Here is a 21,846-nt window from a genome sequence, read left to right on the forward strand (position 1 = left end):
AAGGGGCCCCCTACTACACAACCCAATTCCTCACATTCCACATTAGCTCCCATTTCCAGCTGCCTGTTTCCCTCTACCACTCAACCCGACCCAACCCAGTCCAGGAAAACTTTAACCAGGTCCAGCAAGGCAGAAAAAACAGGCCGGTCAGTGTCACTCTAGAACCGTGAGGGGGTTACAAGAACGTGTGGTCGCCTCCATTTGGACAGATGGATGAGGAGGTATATGCTGTGGTGGTAAATGAGAAGTTAACAACAGTATCTGTGATCACACGTTCCTAACCAGTAGATAGACTGATACAGTCAGTAGATACATCCTGTTTTATCAAGTTATATCAAGAGATCTGAGGAGACCAGCAGAAATGCTTGATTTTATGTCTTTTAGACATTTAAGGTTTCAAAACGACATTTTCAACTGCACCTCTGTTGCTTTTTTGTAACCAAAGAAAAGCATTTTCGCCCACATTTATTTATCTAGCGTTAGGAACAAAGAAGAAAAGGAAGATCTGAAATAAAGAGTTCAAAGAGGATCATAATGATAAAAGAGAGTTTCACAGATATTTGAGTCTTTTAATGTATTTATTATCCCAGCCTCTGTGAAAGTTTTGATTATTTATATATTATTTATATACTTGTTGTCTTTACTCTGAACCCTGGTGTCAATGATAAATCATATTTTTAGCAAACAGAAACAGCAATTTAAAGCTGGGATTTATCTCATTTATATTATAATGATTGTGATCAGGGTGGAAAAAGTAAAAATATAAAGTAGCGTAGCGAGGGTAAAGTACTTGAGTAAATGTAACTAGTTACTTTCCACCACTGATAATTATTTTTGATTTTATTATTAGATAATTATTATTAAATTAAATTCTGTGTCAATCTACTTTTAATGTATTTCTAAAAATCACTTTGTATAGATGCCAATTAAATAATTTGTTCATGAACATTATTTCACACCTCATACCATATGTTTAATAATGCATATGCCAGTTAAATACTTTGACTTTGAGTCACTTTGAAACGTGTGATGAACATTTTCCACTTTGTTCTGACATTTTATAGAGTAAACAATTCACTAAATGAATCCAAAGAATTATTGACACATTATTCCGACACCTTCATTCAAATAGCTTTACTTCAGCTTCAAATTGTTTTACAGTCGCCCGAGGGGCCTCAAATTAGCCCCAGTCGACACCTGAGAACTGTTCTACACAGCAGCACAGGTTGGTGTTGAAGCAGAGAATGATGTGTGTAATCTGGTAAAGTGTTTCTTCTTCACCCCCATACTGTCATGAGTGGGGCCAATGGGGGCTTACATTAGCAAACCACCAAGACGCTCCTAAATTATTTTTATTAGATTAGAAAAAATCTGGTCTGAGAACTTATTTTCTTTCCTTCTTTTTCTTTCATTTTCAGATGTTGTTTTTAGGTGAACTGCTCTCTGAACTCATGAAATCATGCATGGCAAGACATGGAAACTTTCCAAAAGTCTCCACAGAGATAAGGGTGTCGCACTGAACTAAGCAGCTCCAAGGTGTCGATGTAAAAGATGCATGTGTGGAGTAATTCCTGCAATCTTTTAAGGGTAACTCTACAGGGATGAGAGATTATATTTTCTTGGGTGTAAGAAGGCCTATCAACCTACTTTTAGAAGCTTTTGGCCACAAGAGTTGAGGTTACAGCTGTTAGAGCTAAAAACCTACACACACACACTTCTTCTCACAGCTGCCTATAACAGACTGCACTGGCGGCAAAGACATGAGAGGGTAAAAAAAAATGTTTTGGGGGTGTTCTGTAACAAATGTGAGGCTCCAAAACGCCAACACACAAGATGACCTGAAGTGATATGAAAAGTGTTGACAGATCTGTAAAAAAAAAAATGAATCACATGTTTACATTATTTTCTAAAAAGCTGAATTAACTTCTTTTTTTTCTTTCACTGATTGGCCTTTGCTGATGAAACTGAAACGTTGCGTGCGTGCCTGTGGCTGTGATATCAATAGATGGCATGTGCGATTGCTTCTTACAAACTGGAGGACCCGGCCACTGGGAAATAATGTTCACAGAGCAAGTGAGGCGGGGAGGCAGCAAGCTGTGTGCGTGAGTGCGCGCGCACGCGTGTTAGTGCGTGCGTGCGCGGCTGTGTAGAGTTTATTGAAAGAGTTCCTCTCTCCCTCCCCCTCCTCCTCCCCCGTCCTCCTCCTCCTCCTCCCCTCCCTCCAGCCCAGGCAGCAGCAGCCTGGGTGGTCCCCCTCTCTCTCCACTTTGGTGAGCTGTTGCTTAGCAGCTAATAATAGGCGATGTTTGCAAAGTAATTTGCCTCTTCCTTGGCCAATGGGAGCCGGAGCACTTTTCCATCAAACCTCCCTTTTCAGGATTTGCCGAGAGGCGAACTTCTCCAAATGTTACCGCTACGGGATCGGAGTTAGACTTGACACGGGCGGCTCAGACACAGGCTACTACTACTACTACTACTACTACTACTACTACAACTACTACACCTCTCTGATACGTCGTTTCATAAATTATCGGGACGAATGAAGACTGAAGGATCTATACGGATTTCGGCGCATAATGTTGGGATGGAGTTTCGAGACTTGTTTGGCTCCAAGGAAGACTAGAAAACGTTCCTCTAACTTGTCGCCGGCGGTGCTGGATGCGCTCCTCTTCTATGTTGGATTATTGTCGCTTTTTCTGAACTCGCACCGATTCTCTGTCGCTTCGCTCTGCACCCTGTTCTGTTCACCCTCTTTGGACTATGGCCTCGGATCGCGGGGTCCCAGGGGCCGGCGTCTATGGAGATTTACCCCCGAGTTATACGCGCTCCCAGCCGCCTACGAACCCAGACGTACTCCGGAGACCCAGCTACTGCCACGCTGCTTTTGCACTTAAACAGATCTCAAAGGTGATACAATGCTCACAGTTTAGTGTGGATTTACTATGCAGCAGCTTCCATTCAGTCTGCAAATGTGAATGAAAAGTCTTCAAATGCAGCTTTAGATTTAGCCGTTATCTAATCGTGATTTGAGGGCGCATGTGGGAATGTAGGGTAGGCTGAAGCCGCAGCTCCTAAACTGGGGACCACCAGAGCTCCCCGAGGGAGTCGACAGCGAAACCAGCACTTTATCATTTAACGAAAAAAATATCGAAATTGTCTCCAGAGGTTGATATAGACAACGCATACTCTATACTGTAAGCTTACTGTGATAAAACCTGTTAAAAGTTGAGCCTCAATGACATTTTGGGAACCTCCTTGAATAAAGTGATAACAACTTAACAAGAGTTTCATATTTGGCAGCATGTTAAATTTGCTGTTTGTTTGAATGGACACCAGACTCCCATTCATTTTTGTTGTTAAAGCCACCGGGAGGGAGGGAGTGAGCGTTTGTTCCCATATCCCAGCCGTGTTGTGCGTGTTTTTGGCTTTGTGCAGGCAGCGGAGAGCGCACTGGCCCGGGGTCTGTTTGGAAATGTGGTGGGTCCTGTAAAGGAATTCACTGATTGAGTTTGATCTGACAAAGCATCTTTGGACCGCCCGGATGCTTGGACGTGTTTCAGCACTGCTGAGAGAAACCACAACACCAGTGCAATGTCTTCTGCAGCAGTGACATTTGTAGCACAGGGACTGAATGGTTCGCCCTAAAGTCAGTATTTTAACAGATATATTACAAATTAGAGGGAAAAAACGATATAATTGAGATTACTGCAGGGGAATAGATGTCAGCTGAAACTGGCTAGTATTACTTTGTACTCATGCAAAAGTGTGATTCCACTTACTCGAATAGTTGTAAAAACACTTGACTACCAATATTATGTTTGAAACACATTTGGTGATTCATATAAGGTGTTTAATATAGAGTGACACCTTTTTTATAAGGTTGATGAGGTAAACTGCAACTTTAATCTGAATTTTCATTTTAACTGCATTTGTTCTGTATGGATGAAAATGTTGTTTTTTAAGGTCTTTTTCATCACTGTTTCTCTGGACTGTACGTTTAAACTATAAGTAATTAGTTTCCCCGAAAGTTTGACATTAGTACAAATTGTTGCCACAACTGTGCAGATTAAATAATCTTATATGTGTCATGGGAGATTCTGTCTCCGGTCTTCGGGCAGAGTTAAGGCGATAAAGTTTTAGCAGAAATCTGACAGCACACACTCGGGGTAGGAGAGCACTGGCATTAACTCTGTGGTTAGCGAGCAAGCATCTTAACTTGTCATCATGTTATACGAAGCTTCACCTTAAATTCCACTCAAAGAGACACTTCTCTCTGTACACAGATGCATGTGTTATCCAGTGTCTTGGATGTATGTTGTCACTATGCCTCAGAAATCCTTCACAATTGAGACACAGAGAGAGATACAAGCCATGAAACCTTCCTTTGCCGACAGTTGTGCAATGATGCAATATTTAAGTGTGATAACATAGTGACAATAACGCTGTCTTTTTCTCACCCTTCCTCCTGCTTCGAAATCCAGGGGAAGGCGGTAGGTCAGAAAGCTCCTCTGTGGATCCGGGCGAGGTTCCAGGCCCTCCTGTTCTCTCTGGGCTGCCACATCCAGAGGCACTGTGGGAAGGTCCTCTTTATTGGACTCTTAGTATTCGGGGCTCTGTCTGTGGGACTCCGAGTCGCAGCCATCGAAACGGACATCGAACAGCTATGGGTGGAAGGTGAGTTTAAGATATGTCTGTTGATCTTTCGAGCGATGTTCCTGTCAAGCAGCAGACTCTGGTGTTGTCACACACACACACACACACACACACACACACACACACACACACACACACACACACGCGCACACACACACACACACTTCATTTATCCTTCAGGTGGCATCATTCTGTGAGTTTTGGGTTCATGGCTGGATTTATTCACTTCTTGGTCGGAATAGTCAGCTGGGAGAAGTTTATACGTTTTGATGAGCTGGTTTTTCCACTGAGTTTAACTGGAGTTTGAATGTCAAAAGTTGCTGGTGGGAAGATGCCAGGTGGTCATGTTAGTGTCATCTCAGTGCCATGGGAGGGCACTAGGTGTTCAGCGACCGATAGACTGACTAAAGCAGCAGCCAGGAATAAGATTTGTGGAAGTTGGTTTTAAGTTGGGTTTATGTTTGTCTGGATATAAATTACAATGATCAACACCGTCATCACTGTATATAGAATATTAAATAGATATTAGGTATTAGGATTTTAAGTATTAGATATTAACTTCCATTCTGTGTAGACTGTGTGTGTTTTGGATGGGAATATATTGTATATTGTATTGTACAAGCTCAGTGTTGTTCCCTCATGTCTGTTCATGTCTTAATAAGTCACAGTTTACCCGAGAATACAGACTCTCTCCCTCTTCTGTTGTGCAGACACTGACTATCTGCCGCTTGTCCCAGGGGCATTACTGTGTTTGTGATTCTACGCTGACTCACACACTTTTACATTTGACACTTCTCTCTTTTCCGCTCTTTCTGTGTATTGCAGTTTAAGGTTATCTGTACATTTTGAGGGGTAGAGGCAGCTTTATTTGGTTTTTCACACTGGCCAAATTCCTTTTAAACCCCCAGGCTTTCAGTGCCGGGGCTGATCCCCGCAGCAGATGGACTGTGTGAATGGTTAGCCATCTTTGAGGGCTCTGACCCCTCCCCCCTCGGCTCCCTGTGTGGTCCCTAACTATTCTTGGATTCCATTCAACAAGAGGCAAGCAGGCAGGCAGGCAAGCAGGCACCACCTCCCCTAAAACCCCCCCCCTCCTCCTCTCCTCCTCACAAGAAGAAAAAATATAAGTGAATGCAGCTGAAGTTTACCCACCTGTTTTGCACACTCTAAAAGCGCTACAGCAGTTGGTGAATATAAACAGACTCTATGGTTTTTTTTTAAGCCCACCATGTCACCAGAGGATGGGGACAGGCAGCTCCCACAGGAGCTGTGTGGAGGTGTTTGAGAAATCACACGCTGCTGGTGTCAGGAGAAGTGTTTGGAGGCTGTGTGCGCTTCACTTGCACAGGACTTAAATAAAGTTAATGGATCAGGCACAATTTAAAGGAACAATCTTTGTAAATGTAGTCCCTGAAATAATTAGCTTGACATTGCAAAAGCCTGAATTTGCAACAAAAGAAAGCAACAAGAGTTTGAATTTCCACAGTCTCTTTTTTCTTTGGTTTCATTCTGGTTAGTGTAAAGCTTCAGGATTACCTCTTGAGCTAATTGGCAGATCCATCTCTTAAAGGAGATGTTTAGATATTTGTGTGCCAGTTGTTTTGCTGTGGGATTGAGAGAGTTGAACAGGGGGGGCTGAAAGGGAATGCTGTGCCTTTAAGAGGCCGTGGCCATGTTTCTAAAGTTTCTGCCTGCCTTGTTTCCACCAATAGCCCATTGACAAAGCTGCTAGGGCCTCAAAGGAGAGTAAAGTGGTTCGGTAACAAGGAGAGGTTAGTTCTCTCTCTCTCTCTCTCTCTCTCTCTCTCTCTCTCTCTCTCTCTCTCTCACACACACACACACAAACACACACAAACACACGCATGCACCATTGCACATAAGCCAGAAGAGGCAGGAATGATATTCTCTCTAATAAGACAGCTGATGTCATATTATGGGATTTTTCTTCATATGTTTTTAAGTTTTGTTGGCCTCTTTTTGTGTATATTTCTTAACGTAGAAGAAATTGAATTTCTAATGCAATGCAATCTTATTAGACGGCTCTTCCAGATTGCAGTGTAAACAAAGCTTTCCTGCTTGTATCCTCATTTGTTTTGAATAAACTAGCTGTGAATTGACACCGTATGTGTTAACACTGCCAACATGGTGTAAACTGTGTGTGTAGGTGTGTGTGAATGTGTTAGGGGCATATGCTTCCCATCATATATTCATACTACAGGCTGGCCCCCACACTACCCACGCACACACAAACACATACACATGTCATCTTTGCCACGTTTGGTGTGTACAGCCGTCTGTCTGCCCGCCTGAATTTCCTGACTGTGTGCCCGTCTGTCTGCCTATTCTTTGTGTATGTCTGTTTATATTTCTACCTGTCTGTCTGCCTGCTCTGTGAAGTCAGGCCACCAGGGCTTTTTTAATTGCTTCCTCCCCTCCTACTGGACCAAAACACTGTGAAGCAGAGCACAGCAGTGGAGTCTGTCTTGAGAGAGTAAACAGAGAGAGACAGAATAGGGAGGTCGGTAAAGTTAGTGTCTGTGCTTCGCGAACCAGCGTTCCTAAGCAAATATACTTCCAATGTATACAGCCTTTATTCCTATCATTTCTGTTTTTCTCAAGAATTCTTCTGTAATGCTGCATCTGTAAGAGAGGCATGCAACAAAAGAGTAAAGGGTTAATCATGCCTTCAGTCCTCACACCTGTGTAGGTGAGAATAAAAGACACAGTATCAGGGTGTTTAGTCTGACAGGGGGATTAAGGTCTATTTCTGGCTTACTGCTCACTCACCGAGAGAATCTGAGACAGACATTGCCCATCCAAATACCTTCAATTACTCACACAGGTCTTGTTTAGCGTGCTGTGTTTTAAATGTTGTGTCACAAGAGTAGTATATTATTTGGAAAGTGTCTGTATACCTGCAGGATGAACATATGTGAAAATGTTTTCATTATTCCTTCAGCAACATATTGTATAATATGCCTGAATTACATAATATTTCCATAATTCCCCAATTCTTTGTAATGTCTCATTAAATGAAGCTATGCATAAACCTGCATTATGCTTTCCTATACGGTGTATGCTTGTGCAGCCTTTGCACCTTTGAGAGTGTGAAAGTTTGTGTGGGCCAGTCTGTATTGTCCACAAGCAGAAAGGAGAGATCGTAAAAAAGAGGTGCAGGAAGAAGAGAAGGATGAGAGCAAACATTGGGGGGTTGGGGCAGGAACAGAGCGGAAGGTTTACGGCTAGCTGACACTTTTTTTTTGCCCGTGTTTTTCCCTGTCTCACTTGAACAAACATCAAGTGTGAGAGTGTCTCATGCATCCCTTCCTTGCACCATGAAGGATGGGGAGAAGGTGTGTTTGCATGACAGAGAAGTTGCTTGCATAAGCTTGAAATATGTACTTAAATCTAATTTCTTTATGCAATGTGTCTTGGGTAAAACGTTTAGTCTTATATCAAATGGTGAGACTTTTCAGCTCAGATTATTCCCCTTTAACAAAGGCCCCATTTGAAAAGTTTGTCTGGGAAAAGAGAGGGAATAAATGGCCTCCATGTAAAAGTGGTGGTGTTTACGCTTACATTAACTAAACTCATCCTTCTTGGCAGAGTTTGGGTGAGGCATGACAGACATGTACACAGACTCAAGCTGTCCAAATATGAGTGCAGTGAGACAGGGCCTATCCGGATAGCAGGCGCACCACATGTCCCATAAAGAGGCCATGAAGAAAGAGGATAGGAAAGGGGGAGGTAAAGACCAAACACAGTCCACATAGCATGAATGCATAGAGACTGACGAGCTAGCCTAGCCAGCTAGCAATGAAATCAGAGCAAGAAACTGATTGATTAAAAGTGAGCCTGGATGAGAGAGAAGACATCTGAGTTTGCGTAAATGAGCGAATGCACACGTGGGCATTTCGGTGTTTGGAGCAGTTTCTCTAAACAAACCTCAGAGCGGCACAGCAGGTAAATGCTATAATTCATTGGAGCGCACACAGCGCCCCAGTTCAGACAGAGAAAGGGAGCTCTATCATGCATTATTGGAGGTGAATAGTGCGCGGTGGTGCCCCAGCTAGATAAATAAACTCCCAGCGCTCAGGGCCCAAGACCTCACTGGTAGAGAGAACAAACAAGACCAGAGTCAACCTGGGTCACTTCTAAATGTTTATTTCACCCCCCTTCCTGCCATCCTTCAATCCAAGTCTCCCTCATTCCATCCCCTTTTTCAGCATCCCCCCAACACACACACACTCAGTCAGACCAAGACCACCCCCCAACAAATAAACTCACATTGAGCAGCTATAGATACATATGAGAGACCCATGGCCTCCACGATACAGGAAACACAGACTGTTCCCTACCTGTCATTTTGAAGTAGCAATTTCATGTGGCAACTTTTAAAGTGATAACATAATACATATATATTATATAAAACATGTGCTGTTATTTTGGAGCCAAAGCTTTCATAGAAAAAGAGTACCCGACTGTCAGAGAGAAAGGCTGCAATGCAACTGAAAACGGGATAATGAAAACTCAATCAATATAGTGTGGCACCCTTTGTTTCTTAGCTGAAGAGCAACCTTTGTCTTTGGTCTTAGCGAAATAAAGAGGCACCAGTCACCTTTAGAGTTTGCACCATTTGCCTCTGTCTTTACACCGTGAAAGTATAAAAAGTAAAGGGAGAGGGAGATGGAGAGAGACTGAACATTTTCTTGGTACTTGGGAGGGAAAAAAGAAATGGTTCTTGGGCTCAATAAATTCATTTCTCATCTGAATGAGACCAGCAACGTGGAAAATGTTTGCCTTTCAGGCAGGGATGAATGTATGTTTCAACCACACATTAAGCAGTATTAGCGGTCAGTGGAGTGTCTAATGTGACTATTTTTCACAGTGGCCTACTCTGCCCATGATTAGCATAATTAGCAGAGGCAAGCCTATACATATGGAAATAGAAAGTGCCTAAATGCCAACCCTGGTGGAAATTTATGTGTGGTGGCTAACACCACTGGCATATCTGAATAGAATGTAAGTGAAACTGATTTTTCATGTTGTTTTCGCTGTTTTATACTGTTTTATAAGGTGTGATCTCAGGGTGTTTTTTTTTTTAGGATGGAGGGAGCTGTAGGATTTAAACACATTAAAACAGATCAATTTTGTTTTCTCGTGTTCGCACATTAATTAGGATTTTCTCCTCCTAAAATAACACAACTGTCTTTGACGATTGATGAACAGATACAGCGTGCATGAAGACAAAAACACACACACACACACACACACACACACACACACACACACACACACACACACACACACACACACACACACACACTGTATTTCTATAGGTAAGATACTAAAGTGCCAGCTTCTCTTTCTTGCCCCCAGTCTCACCCTCCCACAGTCAACTCTGGCATTGTTTTAAAGGCTGGGAAAGTTTTGGTCCATTTGCTTTTGTTGTGAAAAAAACGTTCCCTCTTTATTTTATTCCGCTGTTTGTTGGGAAACATCTGAAAGAAATTGAAGGGTTGAAGGACAAAAGGGTCTGCATTCAGTCTGGAGCTGCTGCACTGAAGGGTTGTATGGAGGAACGGCCCATCTGCTGGCTTTAGGCGGTGCCCTGACTAGGGAATGCCATAGGGCAGGGTCGGGCTGAGGACCCAAAGTGGGGCACAGTCTTGATTCTGGTGGGTCCACATGTGACAAAAGGACCAAGAGGTTTTTTTGTGACGATGGTTGCCAAGCCAAGAGAATTAATTCATCATTTTGCTTCTTTGCTGAAAATCAAAAGAAATAAAGGACCTCCACTGGAGGACATTGGTGGGGGGGAAACGGTTAAGAGAAAAAGTAAACGATGGATAGAAGATGGCAGTCAAGGGATAGCTTTCTGTCTTTCTTTATATTACTGCTACTCTGTGGTGGTCACACCTCTTTTCCCCTTAAATCCATTGTTTATTAAAGGTGGTTCTGTGTAGAAATTGGCTGTTCATTATTCCTCATGTTGCCATGCCATGTAAATCCTGAAAGGGTAATTTCCATAGCACTGCTTAGCAGGTAAAAGCATACATGTCACTTTCAGCCCTCTTCGTCTTGGGTCTTCCTCCATAGCAGCATGGGGCCTTTCAGAGGCCCCCTAATCCAGCTAATCTACCACACTGAACTTTGAAGGTGGCCTGGTCTGACCTAGCATGGCCTGGAACTGGGACTAGACCTGTAAAACAGGAAGACAGAATAGAATAGAATACATTTGAAGCACAGCACTTTAAAGATGGCCTTGCCTCCGTCCTAGAAGCCAGATGTGAGAAGCCACACATATTTCACCAAGTTAAGGGATTCTGGGTGTTCAGTTTTTGGTGATGGAAGGATCAGGTGGAGAGGAAATGACTGAGGTTGGTGGAGACAGGGTCCAGTGTTTAAACCAGTGAACACACACACACACACACACACACACACACACACACACACACACACACACACACACACACACACACACACACACACACGCACATGTACACACACATTCATACAAACATTATATTTAAACACAGCCATGAAACCATGTCAGTGCTTGTTGTGACATTTGTCATTTGCTTTTCACTTTCCCAATGTCGTAACTGTTGTGAAAGGGCTTTTAGTGGTGAATCTAGTAAATGAATTCACATGTTGCACCCAGCAAAGTCGAGTTGTTTGTTAAAATTTGTAGGATGGTGGTCGAGTTTCTCAAAAACATCCAATAAAAGAACTGTGGATGTGATTTAGAAGGAGTTGCGATCATTTTGTGATTCCTTTTTATACATTTTTGATCATGTTGCCAAACATGGACTAATATTTCATCTACAAAATTGCTCATGTAGTAAAATTACTAGTCACTGGGGTGTAAAAATCCCGGGTTTCCACACTTAAAGGCGCTTTCTTCCCAGGGTGGGAACATTTCCGGGAACTGTCTCTTTAAGGCTGTGTGGAGCGCAGGCTGAGTGCAGGGAGAGGGTAGGGGGGATTGAAAAAAAGTGAGAAAGAGAAAGAAGTAGAAAAGGAGAATGAGGAAGGAAAGGAAGAAGAGAACCCAGGAGATAGAAAGAAAGACAGATAAGAAAAGAAAGAACAAGGTTCCTTCTGGAGCGAGCAGTGAGCTGAGCAGAGCTGAACAGAGTAGTTGCGAAGCTCAGAGTTGGGTGGTTGGGGCCGGACCAGGGGTTGAAGAGAGAAGGCGAGAAATAAAGAGAGAGAGAAGAGAGAGGACTGCCTGCCTGGGTGGTCCAGATGGGAGGAACGAGACACAAATAGCTATAATTTACTTCAGGAGGCCTGTAATTACAGAGCTGGAGTCTCTCCGAGCCACCCAGTTCCTGTTGGGATCAAAACCCCACACTGCAGAGGTTAACATACGAAATGTCAAAAAAGGTTTAACAGATGTCAAAGAGGTCCAAGAACGGAAAGGGTTCCATTTTGTAGTAGCCTTTTTTGATTGGAAAACTGTGTGACAAGGAGTGGAGAACTGTCCCTCTAAGCACCGCTGTTGCAACCAAGTCAGATGTACTGGTGTGAAAATCGTTTAATAAAAGTCAAATAAGTCAAAGGGCCAGTGCAAAGAAAAGATTTTCTCAATTACAAGAGTCTTGAGGAAATTATTCAACATCTTTTTTTTGTTGTGGCTGTCTTGCAATAAAAGCGTTATAAATTGTTTTGGACTTTAACATTTTTGAAGCACCAGATGTGCAAAGGATACCAAGCAAGAACATTTTGAGGTTGTTTTTTTTCTTTTTGGGATGCACTGAGCCAGACACTTAAGAAAAAGAAAAGACACCCATGACTGCAAATAAACGAGGTGACCTTATATTCTGAAGCCCCTGCGTAGGTAATTAAAGCCTTGAAAGCGAAGCCTAGAAATATTGGACTGCGTCTCCAAGGCCCAGAGTTCTAACCTGATCTCACACTTTCGTGGCGTAGGCTGAATAGTTTGTTTTTTCTTTTCTCCCCATCAATTATAGGAGCCTGCTCCAGGCTGGGGGAGGTGCAGAGAGCGTGAGGGGAAGAGAGAGAGAAAGAAAGAAAGAAAGAAAGAAAGAAAGAAAGAAAGAGGGAGACAGATGGAGAGGAAGACAGAGGCAGGAGCTAGAGAGAGTATTAAGAGTATGAGAGGAATAGATGCAGTCAGGATCGAGTGCAGCCGTAGGGACAGTGAGTTAAAGAGCGACAAGAGTTAGAATTAAGAAGGAGGTAGCCCTTGTTTCCGAACTTTCCCCACCTACCCCCTTCTCTCCCTCTCTTTTTCTCTCTGGGGTTGTCATGTAGTGGGACAGCAAGAGGGGCAGACGGGCCCTCTGTGATCCAGCGCGGCATGTTTCATGTCCACTTGGCACAGGCACAGATCCCCCCGGCTGGCAAACTCTTTTCAGGGCAACCTCCTGTAATTAGGGGGCTGGAGTCTACCGCACAGCACAACATAGCGCTCTCTCTCTCTCTCTCTCTCTCTCTCTCTCTCTCTCTCTCTCTCTCTCTCTCTATTTCTCTCTCTATTTCTATCTCTTTTTTGATCATCACCATCTCTGACATCCCATATATCTCTCTCTATGAATCTATTTGCCTTCCTCTATCCCCTTGTATCTTCAAGTTCTTTGAAGTCTTTCATCCCAAGTTTTGTGAGCCATATCAAAACCACCACTTGCTGTTCCCTCTTAACCAACTATTCTCTTCTCTTCTCTTCTCTTCTCTTCTCTTCTCTTCTCTTCTCTTCTCTTCTCTTCTCATCTCTTCTCTTCTCTTCTCTTCATGATCTATTCTCAAGCACTCAAAATGTCTAAATCGATATCTGCTTCCCCGAGCAGAGTGGCAGAGGGCTTTGGGGCATCAGAAGGCTGGTTTTCCAAATGAACAGGGCACATCTGTTTTGCAGAAGGAGCCAATGAGAAGCTGTATTACTCATTTCTCTTGGCCAGACGCTGGTTTGTGTGAAGTGCCTTCAAAACCAACACTGGCGAGGGCCAAGGGCGTTGGTCGATATATGTGTGTGTTCTTGTGTAAGTGTGTGCATATATATTTGCACGCAACACACTTTGTTATAGGATCCAAATGAGTCTGTGTGCGTCCTTGTGTAAGCGTTAAAGCAATTCTGTGCTAATATATGGATAATCTAATCCATCTATATCTATCTATCTATCTATCTATCTATCTATCTATCTATATCTATCTATCTATCTATCTATCTATCTATCTATCTATCTATCTATCTATCTATCTATCTATCTATCTATCTATCTATCTATCTATCTATCTATCTATCTATCTATCTATCAGAATTCAGTATTAATTTGTCCCTGTATTTTGTGTTTTCTAGCTGGCAGTCGGGTGAGCACAGAGCTTCGCTACACCAAGGAGAAGCAGGGAGAGGAGTCAGTATTTACCTCACAGATGCTTATCCAGACCCCCAAAGAAGAGGGCACCAATATTCTTACCCAGGAGGCTTTGCTGGTTCACATGGAAGCCGCCTTGTCCGCCAGCAAGGTCCAGGTGTCACTGTTTGGAAAGTAAGTAGACCACAGACATGTTATGTGAAAGGTTTCCTTGTGTTTCGCCAATAAGAGTTGTACTAAGATGTTTTTCTCTGTTGCAGGTCGTGGGATCTTAACAAAATATGCTATAAATCTGGAGTTCCTATTATAGAAAATGTCATGATTGAAAGGGTAAGTTCACAACCAATTGTTTTTGTATTCCTATATATTCATATGTTCCCTGATTTGTGATGTTTAATCATGTCTTTCTATTTCCTGATCCCAGATGATTGACAAGCTATTCCCCTGTATGATAATCACCCCATTGGACTGTTTTTGGGAAGGGGCCAAACTACAGGGAGGCTCCGCCTATTTACCGTAAGTCTTGGAATATTTGAACCAACTTACATTTTCTTTTGCATATTAAAACATTTCATAGAAAGTCTTGGCTCTCCGTTTGCTGTCATTGCTTCCATCTGACTAGCCTTGCAGACTAGAGCTTTTGGAGGGGTCCGTAACTTTTAACACATGCTCGATGGAGACATACAGTTGGGCTTTCAGTATTCTGTCAGTGGGTGCTGTGACTGACAGCGGCGGTCAGTAATAGAGTTCTTTTAGGGCCCAGAGAGGGACTGGAGGGGGTGTCCTGACAGAAATTCAAAGAGAGAAAGTGAGGGAGAGATGCAGCGAGGGAGGGATGGAGAGAGAGGAGATGGCTGCAGCAGCAACTGGGTGGTGGGTTGGTAGAACGGAGGGCGGGGAGGTGGCGGTGGTGGTGGTGGTGGTGGCAGGGGAGCCCTTTGGGTCAGACAATGGTAAGCATTCTTTCAGTTTACGAGTGAGTGTCCATCAGTGCAGGGGCCCCGGAGGAGGGAGGGGGGCCGGCTTTGTCAGCTCACGGCTAACACTCGGCATTCTCATGGTAATGCCTCGGGCTCCCAGCTCCCAAGTTGTCCAACAAATAAAATGGGCAGTATTCAAGCCTCAAGTCCCTCGAGAAAGACAGAGAGAGGCTACAAGACGGTTAACAGTGGAGTCTGGGCGTATTTGGGCATTTGCGGATTCCGTTTTTTTTTTATTCTCCTTTTTTCAGTACGAAGTTCTCTTGAGAAATTGAGTCACTGAAAGAGAGCTTTTTTTTGTCATCAGAAGTGATATTTCAATTGAGTCCTTAGTTTATAAAAGATAGTTTAGATTATAGCAGATGTTTCTTTGCAAACAAATTATTTGTTTAGATTTCTGTCTTGAGCTGACAGTGGTTTGTTGCATGACAAGCCAGCATATACAGAAACAAACACAAGTTTCCCATCCTTAGCATCTCCCAGTTGGCCTGTGTGAAAACAGAGCCCCAGAGAGGGAGAAGGGGGTCTTTGATGATTCACACGTCTTCCAAGTATTCCTGTAAATCACACAAAGTGTTCAGCATCTGTGTTTATTTATTAATAGATTTCTTTACGCGTTTTTCATGTGAAGCTGAAGGAAACTTGTGGGTGTCACTGAGGCCTGTGTCCCCCTCAGCTTCCGCTTCACTTCAGCTCTGGTTTTAAATGCCACAAAAAAGAGGGAGATGGAGAGAGAGAAAGGGGAAGAGGGAGAGAGGCAGATTGGGAGAAAGAATGAGGAAGAGTGAGTGAGAGAGGGAGAAAAAACTTGGGAGAACAAAGAGCAGCAATCTATGAAAAAACAAAAGGGCCCAGGCCTGGTTCACTCAAGCAAAAACTAGCTGATAAAGGAGTATGTCTTTGCGAGCAGCACCAAAAGGGACCCTGGTATGTGGGAATAGGAGAGGAGCTCTCTTCATTAGCCATTGGAGGGAGATTGGGCCCAAAGTTGAGATACTTTGGGATTCTTTTATTTCCATCTCTTTCTGTCTGTCACTTAATGTCCATCTTAAGTGCTTTCCTTCGTTGAATCCTACCAATAATGTAGCATGTTATTTCTTTTTTTACTTGTCTATTTTTGAGTATTAGCAATCAATAATGTTAAAGTGGATCAATTCACAGTAAAAACAAAGCAGGATTTCTAACTTATTCGTCAATGCATGTAAAAACACGCCTGCTAAACATTAGTCCCTTCGGCGAGTAGCCTATAAAAGTCGAAACCATGAGAAATATTTGAGTAGATTTATAGTCTTTAATATAGAGCAAATTATGAATTTTTCTCAAGGAGAAGGAGGATGGCGGTACAGGTGAGGCTCAGAATAGACAAACAGAGTGAGATCTCCCGATTTGCTTCTCCTCTCATCCCTCACCTTTATCCTTCCCATCCATCCTCCCAACCTTTCCCCTTCCCTTCCTCCTTATCAAGATGTTTGGGAGGCAGAGGTAATCGTTATGACTCAGTGCAGGACATTGAGGAATGGAAGCGAGCAGGCAGCCACCGTGCCTTTTCCCTGGGCATTGTGGCAGCGTGAAACAGGATAATAAACGCTATTTTATCCTGTATCTGCAGCTAGCCTCCTGCGTAGCCCGGCACAACCAGGGAGAAAGAATTAAACTGAAGTGAAGGAGTTATAGTTTTTTCTGCTCACAGTAAAGATTTGCAGGAATGTGAAGCCATGAAGCCTCGCAGGCACAAAGTGATAAAAGTTATTTTACAAGTTATTTCTTCAAGTTATTGTCAAATATGTTTGGGTTGATGCTCATCATATGTGTCTTTGCTCTCCAGGGGTATGCCAGATATCCAGTGGATGAATCTAGATCCAGTCAAGCTGATGGAAGAGCTGAGTCAGTTCACTTCACTGGAAGGCTTTAAGGAGATGTTGGACAAAGCCCAGGTGGGACACACAAATACAGACTGACAGATTTGCTGAATGAAAGACTCATCTAGTTGCATGCTTTCTTTCATGTACTGAGACTTTTCTATCTGTGATTTCTTAGGTGGGACATGCCTACATGAACAGGCCATGTTTAGACCCCTCAGACCCTGACTGCCCTCTCAGTGCGCCCAACAAGGAGCAAGGAGAGGTAAACTCACACATACGTTCAGTCATTATATATTAGTTGTAGGTAAACAAAAGAAACGCTTATAACTACAAAAACACCTAACATATTTCTCTGTGTTTTTTCCCGTCTGTTCCTCTGCTGCTCGTCCATTCAGAGTCCCGACATTGCTGGGCGTCTCCAGGGTGGTTGCCATGGTTTCAGCCGGAAGTTCATGCACTGGCAGGAGGAGCTGATCCTGGGAGGGCGGGTCAAGAGCAGCCAGGATACTCTGCTGAGGTGTGTAAAGAAAGATCAGACACTGAGGGGAGTTTACAGAGTACGTCATAAGTTTGCTCTTGTCTTATTGGAAGATGGGATAGTAAGAGGGGGAGGGGGGGGGGGGTTGTGTGACCCCCGCCCGCCGAGCAGGCAGCCCGTCAGCTTGTGAGCCACCGTGACTGTGGAATCTGTGTAACCCCTAATAACCCGACAGACACATGCTAGGAATGCCTGGTACCGAGAGGGATCGGTTTCCTGCATGACCTCGGTCCAGGATAGGCCCCCCACCCTGTTACACATTTGTTGTGTAAGGGATCAAAGAAGAAAAAGATATAGAAGGAGAGAAAAAACACTCAATTTCATTTCTGAAGCTGACCTGTCTTTTAAGAAGATGCTCCCAAGAGTTTAGTGTTCTCATTCAACTCTATTTAAAAGCATGGCCGATACAAATAGAGGGACATTGTTGGGTCAGAGCCCAGATCATGACCCACACAGGCCCAGCAGAGCCATGAATGAAAGAGGATTCCAGTCCCATCTGTAAGAGCCACACTTACTCTTAGATGTGATTTATGATCATTTCTTTCACGTTTTTAAAAGCAGTGCTGCTCGTTGCGTCTGTGCCAAGAAAACCTGAGGAAATCTGGGATTGCAGCCGAGAGACCGGCAGTCAGGCAGACTAGATAACACCTGCCTTTAGATGTTTACATTGGCAGACAGACAGACAGGCAGGCAGGCGGACAAATCACAGAAGAAAAGGCACCTGCCTTTAGCCATTCACAGAAAGGCATGTTCCAGTGTAGGTTAAGGCATACCACGAACAGTATCTGGATGCTTTTTAATGTGCTAATTGTTAGATGGATGATGCAGTTGAGGAGGTTTGAATTCAACTTAACACACAATAAACCATGTTTGCAGGGGGAGCCAGACATCTCTGAGGTGTCCTAAGCTTACATCTGTATTGTGTTGTTTTGCAGTGCGGAGGCTCTCCAGACCATGTTCCTGTTGATGAGTCCTAAGCAGCTGTACGAGCACTTTAAAGACGACTACGAGATACACGACATAAACTGGAATGAAGAAAAGGCCACCGCCATCCTCGAGTCCTGGCAGAGGAAGTTTGTGGAGGTGCGAACATACATCACACATTGCATGTAGAATCAAATGCTCACATAAAACAAATGCACACATCAAGCTGGACAGAAGTATAACTTTTTATTGTAGCCACCAAGAAGAAGTAGGAGGAGGATGAGAAAAAATTAGGGAGCACACACACACACACACACACACACACACACACACACACACACACACACACACACACACACACACACACACATACACACACACACTCACTTATTCTGCAGTGTCTGAATTCCATCAGTCTTCAGCTCCCTTGTAAAGCGAATTGCGGGGCAGACCAGGGCAGTAGGTGTGTGTGTGTTGTGTGTGTGTGTGTGTGTGTGTGTGTGTGTGTGTGTGTGTGTGTGTGTGTGTGTGTGTGTGTGTGTGGTAGGGCAACCATCTCTCTCTGTCAGAGCCCTAGTTATAGGAACAAGCTGTTGCTGTGATAGCTGACACCCACTACGGTGAGAGTAAGGAGTGAAGGAGGGAGGGAGGGAGGAGAGTGAGCGACATATGCAAAGGAGGAGGGGTAACACACTCAAACGTAAACTGAGAGAGACACGACACCTCCTCCTGACACATTAAAAAACAAGAGCAGAACTATTTGAGATTGCGAATGATGACTAAATGCAGACAGGTAAATAGCTTTTGGGGGAGCTTTGGTCCATTTGGTCCATTTGTGGCACAAAGTGGAGGGAGAGTAGCCTCCCAGGCCATGTGATCCCATCCCTTTCACCTTTGACCTCACAACCTCTGGCATCTGTGCTCATTACTCCTCAGTTGTCATACATACACTCGCGCTCACACACATGCTAGCACATGTAAAAACACACACAGGCATACTCACTTTCACACACATGCACATTTCAAAGGGACAGGGTGCTTTTTCTGTTAGTGGGCTCTGAAATATGGGGCTGTAGGAGAGGCCTGGGGTAGCATGGGTCAAAGGGAGGAAGTGTGTTTTCATGTGAAAAAACAAAAGTTCAGTCAGCAGTTCAGCCCCTCCAGTGCTTTAAGGATCTTCTCTTTATCAATCAAATTGTTGATTGTTAAGGTAATGTGCTAAAGGTGTCATTTTATGTATTTTATTGAGCTGGGCTCATTGATGATTAATTTATATTTATGCTCCAGGTGGTCCACCAGAGTATCCCATCTAACTCCAGCCAATCCATCCACGGTTTCTCCACCACCACCCTTAACGACATTATGAAATCCTTCTCCGATGTCAGCGTCATCAGGGTGGCCGGTGGATACCTGCTCATGGTGAGCACAGTAATTGATTTAAATCTATCAATTATAGCTAGTAAGTTCATGAAAAATGTTCAACTTTACAGTAAAATAACAAATGTTTAATATGGATGTCTCCTCTCCAGCTGGCCTATGCCTGTGTGACAATGCTAAGGTGGGACTGTGCCAAGTCCCAGGGGGCCGTGGGGCTGGCCGGGGTGCTGTTAGTGGCTCTGTCAGTGGCTGCAGGACTGGGTCTCTGCTCCCTACTTGGCCTCTCCTTTAATGCTGCCACCACACAGGTACAACACAAATTTACTGTGATACTGTAAGGCTTATGTTTAAGGGGGTGATTTCAAGCCCAGGTTCTGATGTGAAATGTTCATTCTGACCCTTTGTCATCCCAGGTGCTTCCCTTCCTGGCACTAGGGATTGGTGTGGATGACATGTTTCTGCTGGCCCATTCCTTCACAGTGGCTGGAAGTAACATCCCCTTTAAGGTACCTTTAAGACTCTCCTCTCCTCTCCTCTCCTCTCCTCTCCTCTCCTCTCCTCTCCTCTCCTCTCCCTCTCCTCTCCCTCTCATCTCCCTCTCATCTCCTCTCCTCTCCTCTCCTCTCCTCTCCTCTCCTCTCCTCTCCTCTCCTCTCCTCTCCTCTCCTCTCCCTCTCATCTCCCTCTCATCTCCTCTCCTCTCCTCTCCTCTCCCTCTCCCTCTCCTCTCCCTCTCATCTCCTTTCCTCTCCTCCCCTCTTAACGCTGTCTGTTTTTGTAGGAGCGGACAGGAGACTGTTTGCGGCGCACCGGCACCAGCGTGGCTCTGACTTCCATCAACAACATGATTGCGTTCTTTATGGCTGCTCTCGTACCCATTCCTGCTTTGCGAGCTTTCTCTTTGCAGGTACGTTTTGCACACACACCCTCACACGCGTGTGCACAGACATAAACACATGTACACAATCGCACACCAAGAGGCCAGAGGCTCCTTTGAAAATGAAAGAGATTACTTAAGAGAGGTGACATTCATTCAGAGCAAGGAAAGCCTTTGTTCCTAGTTTTATTGCCGCTGCACCTACAGGGCCAACATTTTCTGTGTGTGTGCTTGTCTCTGCGTGCGTGTATATGTTCATAAGTGTGTGTGTGTGCATGTGTATAATGGGGAATAATCCGAGCAAAAAGAGCAATGAACAGACCGAGAGAGAGAAGGAGAAGGAGGGAGGAGTGGATCAGTATATCACTGGCCCGTCAAGGCGGTTTGCTCTGATCTGTGACTAACTGTGGGTGGTCTGAAACACACAAGAAAACACACAAATACACACACATAGACGCACACACTGGAAACCACAGCCAGTTAGAATGTCAGCTTCAGGGGCTGGGGTGAGTGGAGAGGCAGCGGCGGTGGTGGTGAAGGGTGATGGTTTTGCTCAGACTCGCAACATATATATTCCCTCCCTGCTCTTTTCTCCCAGTCTTTCTAGTAGTTCTTTCATTCTGGCACTCTTTTCTTTCTTCTCTCTCTCTTCTTCTCCCCTTCTGGCCCGCTTAGTATTCCTGGCTGGTGATTTAGAGCAAGGCTTTTCTTTACTTTCTGGGCTGTTGTCTGAGATACTAAAAAAAAGAAAAGAAGAAGGAGGCCTGACTCTCCCCAGCTGGTTTATGGTGTCTGTAATTTCACATACTGTTCTGTGTCTTTTCCCACTTTGTTTTTCTCATTTTGTCACTCTATGTTTCCCTCCCCAGGCAGCCATTGTGGTCGTGTTTAACTTCGCCATGGTGCTGCTCATCTTCCCTGCCATCCTCAGTTTGGACCTCCACCGGCGCGAGGACAAGCGTTTGGATATTCTCTGCTGCTTGTACAGCCCGTGCTCCGACCGCGTAATCCACCTCTCTCCGCATGAGCTGTCAGACGCTGGAGAGCAGCCGCACACGCCTACGACTGCAACAGCACACACGCACCAGTACACGGCGGGATCGACAATCACCACCAGCACCCAAATCACCACCACAGTGCAGGCATTCACGCAGTGTGACGCAGCAGGACAGCATATTGTCACAATCCTACCACCTACCTCACAGATCTCCACCAGCCCGCCATCCGTCATCGTCTGCCCAACTTCACATCCTCAAGGTAAATAAAGCTATATTAAGATTCCGACAATTACAAA

The 21,846-nt window shown here is 44.3% G+C and overlaps 1 protein-coding gene across 1 annotated transcript in view; it reads left to right on the plus strand.

Moving 5' to 3' along the window:
* The first annotated feature begins 2,450 nt into the window (after positions 1–2,450).
* Positions 2,451–21,846, plus strand: part of ptch2 (patched 2) — a 30,106-nt gene continuing 10,710 nt past the window's right edge. The window contains exons 1-14 of the mRNA XM_029454041.1: positions 2,451–2,907; positions 4,482–4,674; positions 13,979–14,168; positions 14,255–14,324; positions 14,419–14,510; positions 16,800–16,908; positions 17,012–17,098; positions 17,232–17,353; positions 18,310–18,457; positions 19,586–19,717; positions 19,828–19,983; positions 20,089–20,181; positions 20,457–20,582; positions 21,422–21,809. Of these exons, the coding sequence (XP_029309901.1) occupies positions 2,761–2,907; positions 4,482–4,674; positions 13,979–14,168; positions 14,255–14,324; positions 14,419–14,510; positions 16,800–16,908; positions 17,012–17,098; positions 17,232–17,353; positions 18,310–18,457; positions 19,586–19,717; positions 19,828–19,983; positions 20,089–20,181; positions 20,457–20,582; positions 21,422–21,809 (2,053 nt within the window). The 5' untranslated portion in view covers positions 2,451–2,760. The remainder of the gene's footprint in view (positions 2,908–4,481; positions 4,675–13,978; positions 14,169–14,254; positions 14,325–14,418; positions 14,511–16,799; positions 16,909–17,011; positions 17,099–17,231; positions 17,354–18,309; positions 18,458–19,585; positions 19,718–19,827; positions 19,984–20,088; positions 20,182–20,456; positions 20,583–21,421; positions 21,810–21,846) is intronic.

This window comes from Cottoperca gobio, chromosome 17 (genome assembly GCF_900634415.1).
Source record: "Cottoperca gobio chromosome 17, fCotGob3.1, whole genome shotgun sequence".
NCBI lineage: Eukaryota > Metazoa > Chordata > Actinopteri > Perciformes > Bovichtidae > Cottoperca > Cottoperca gobio.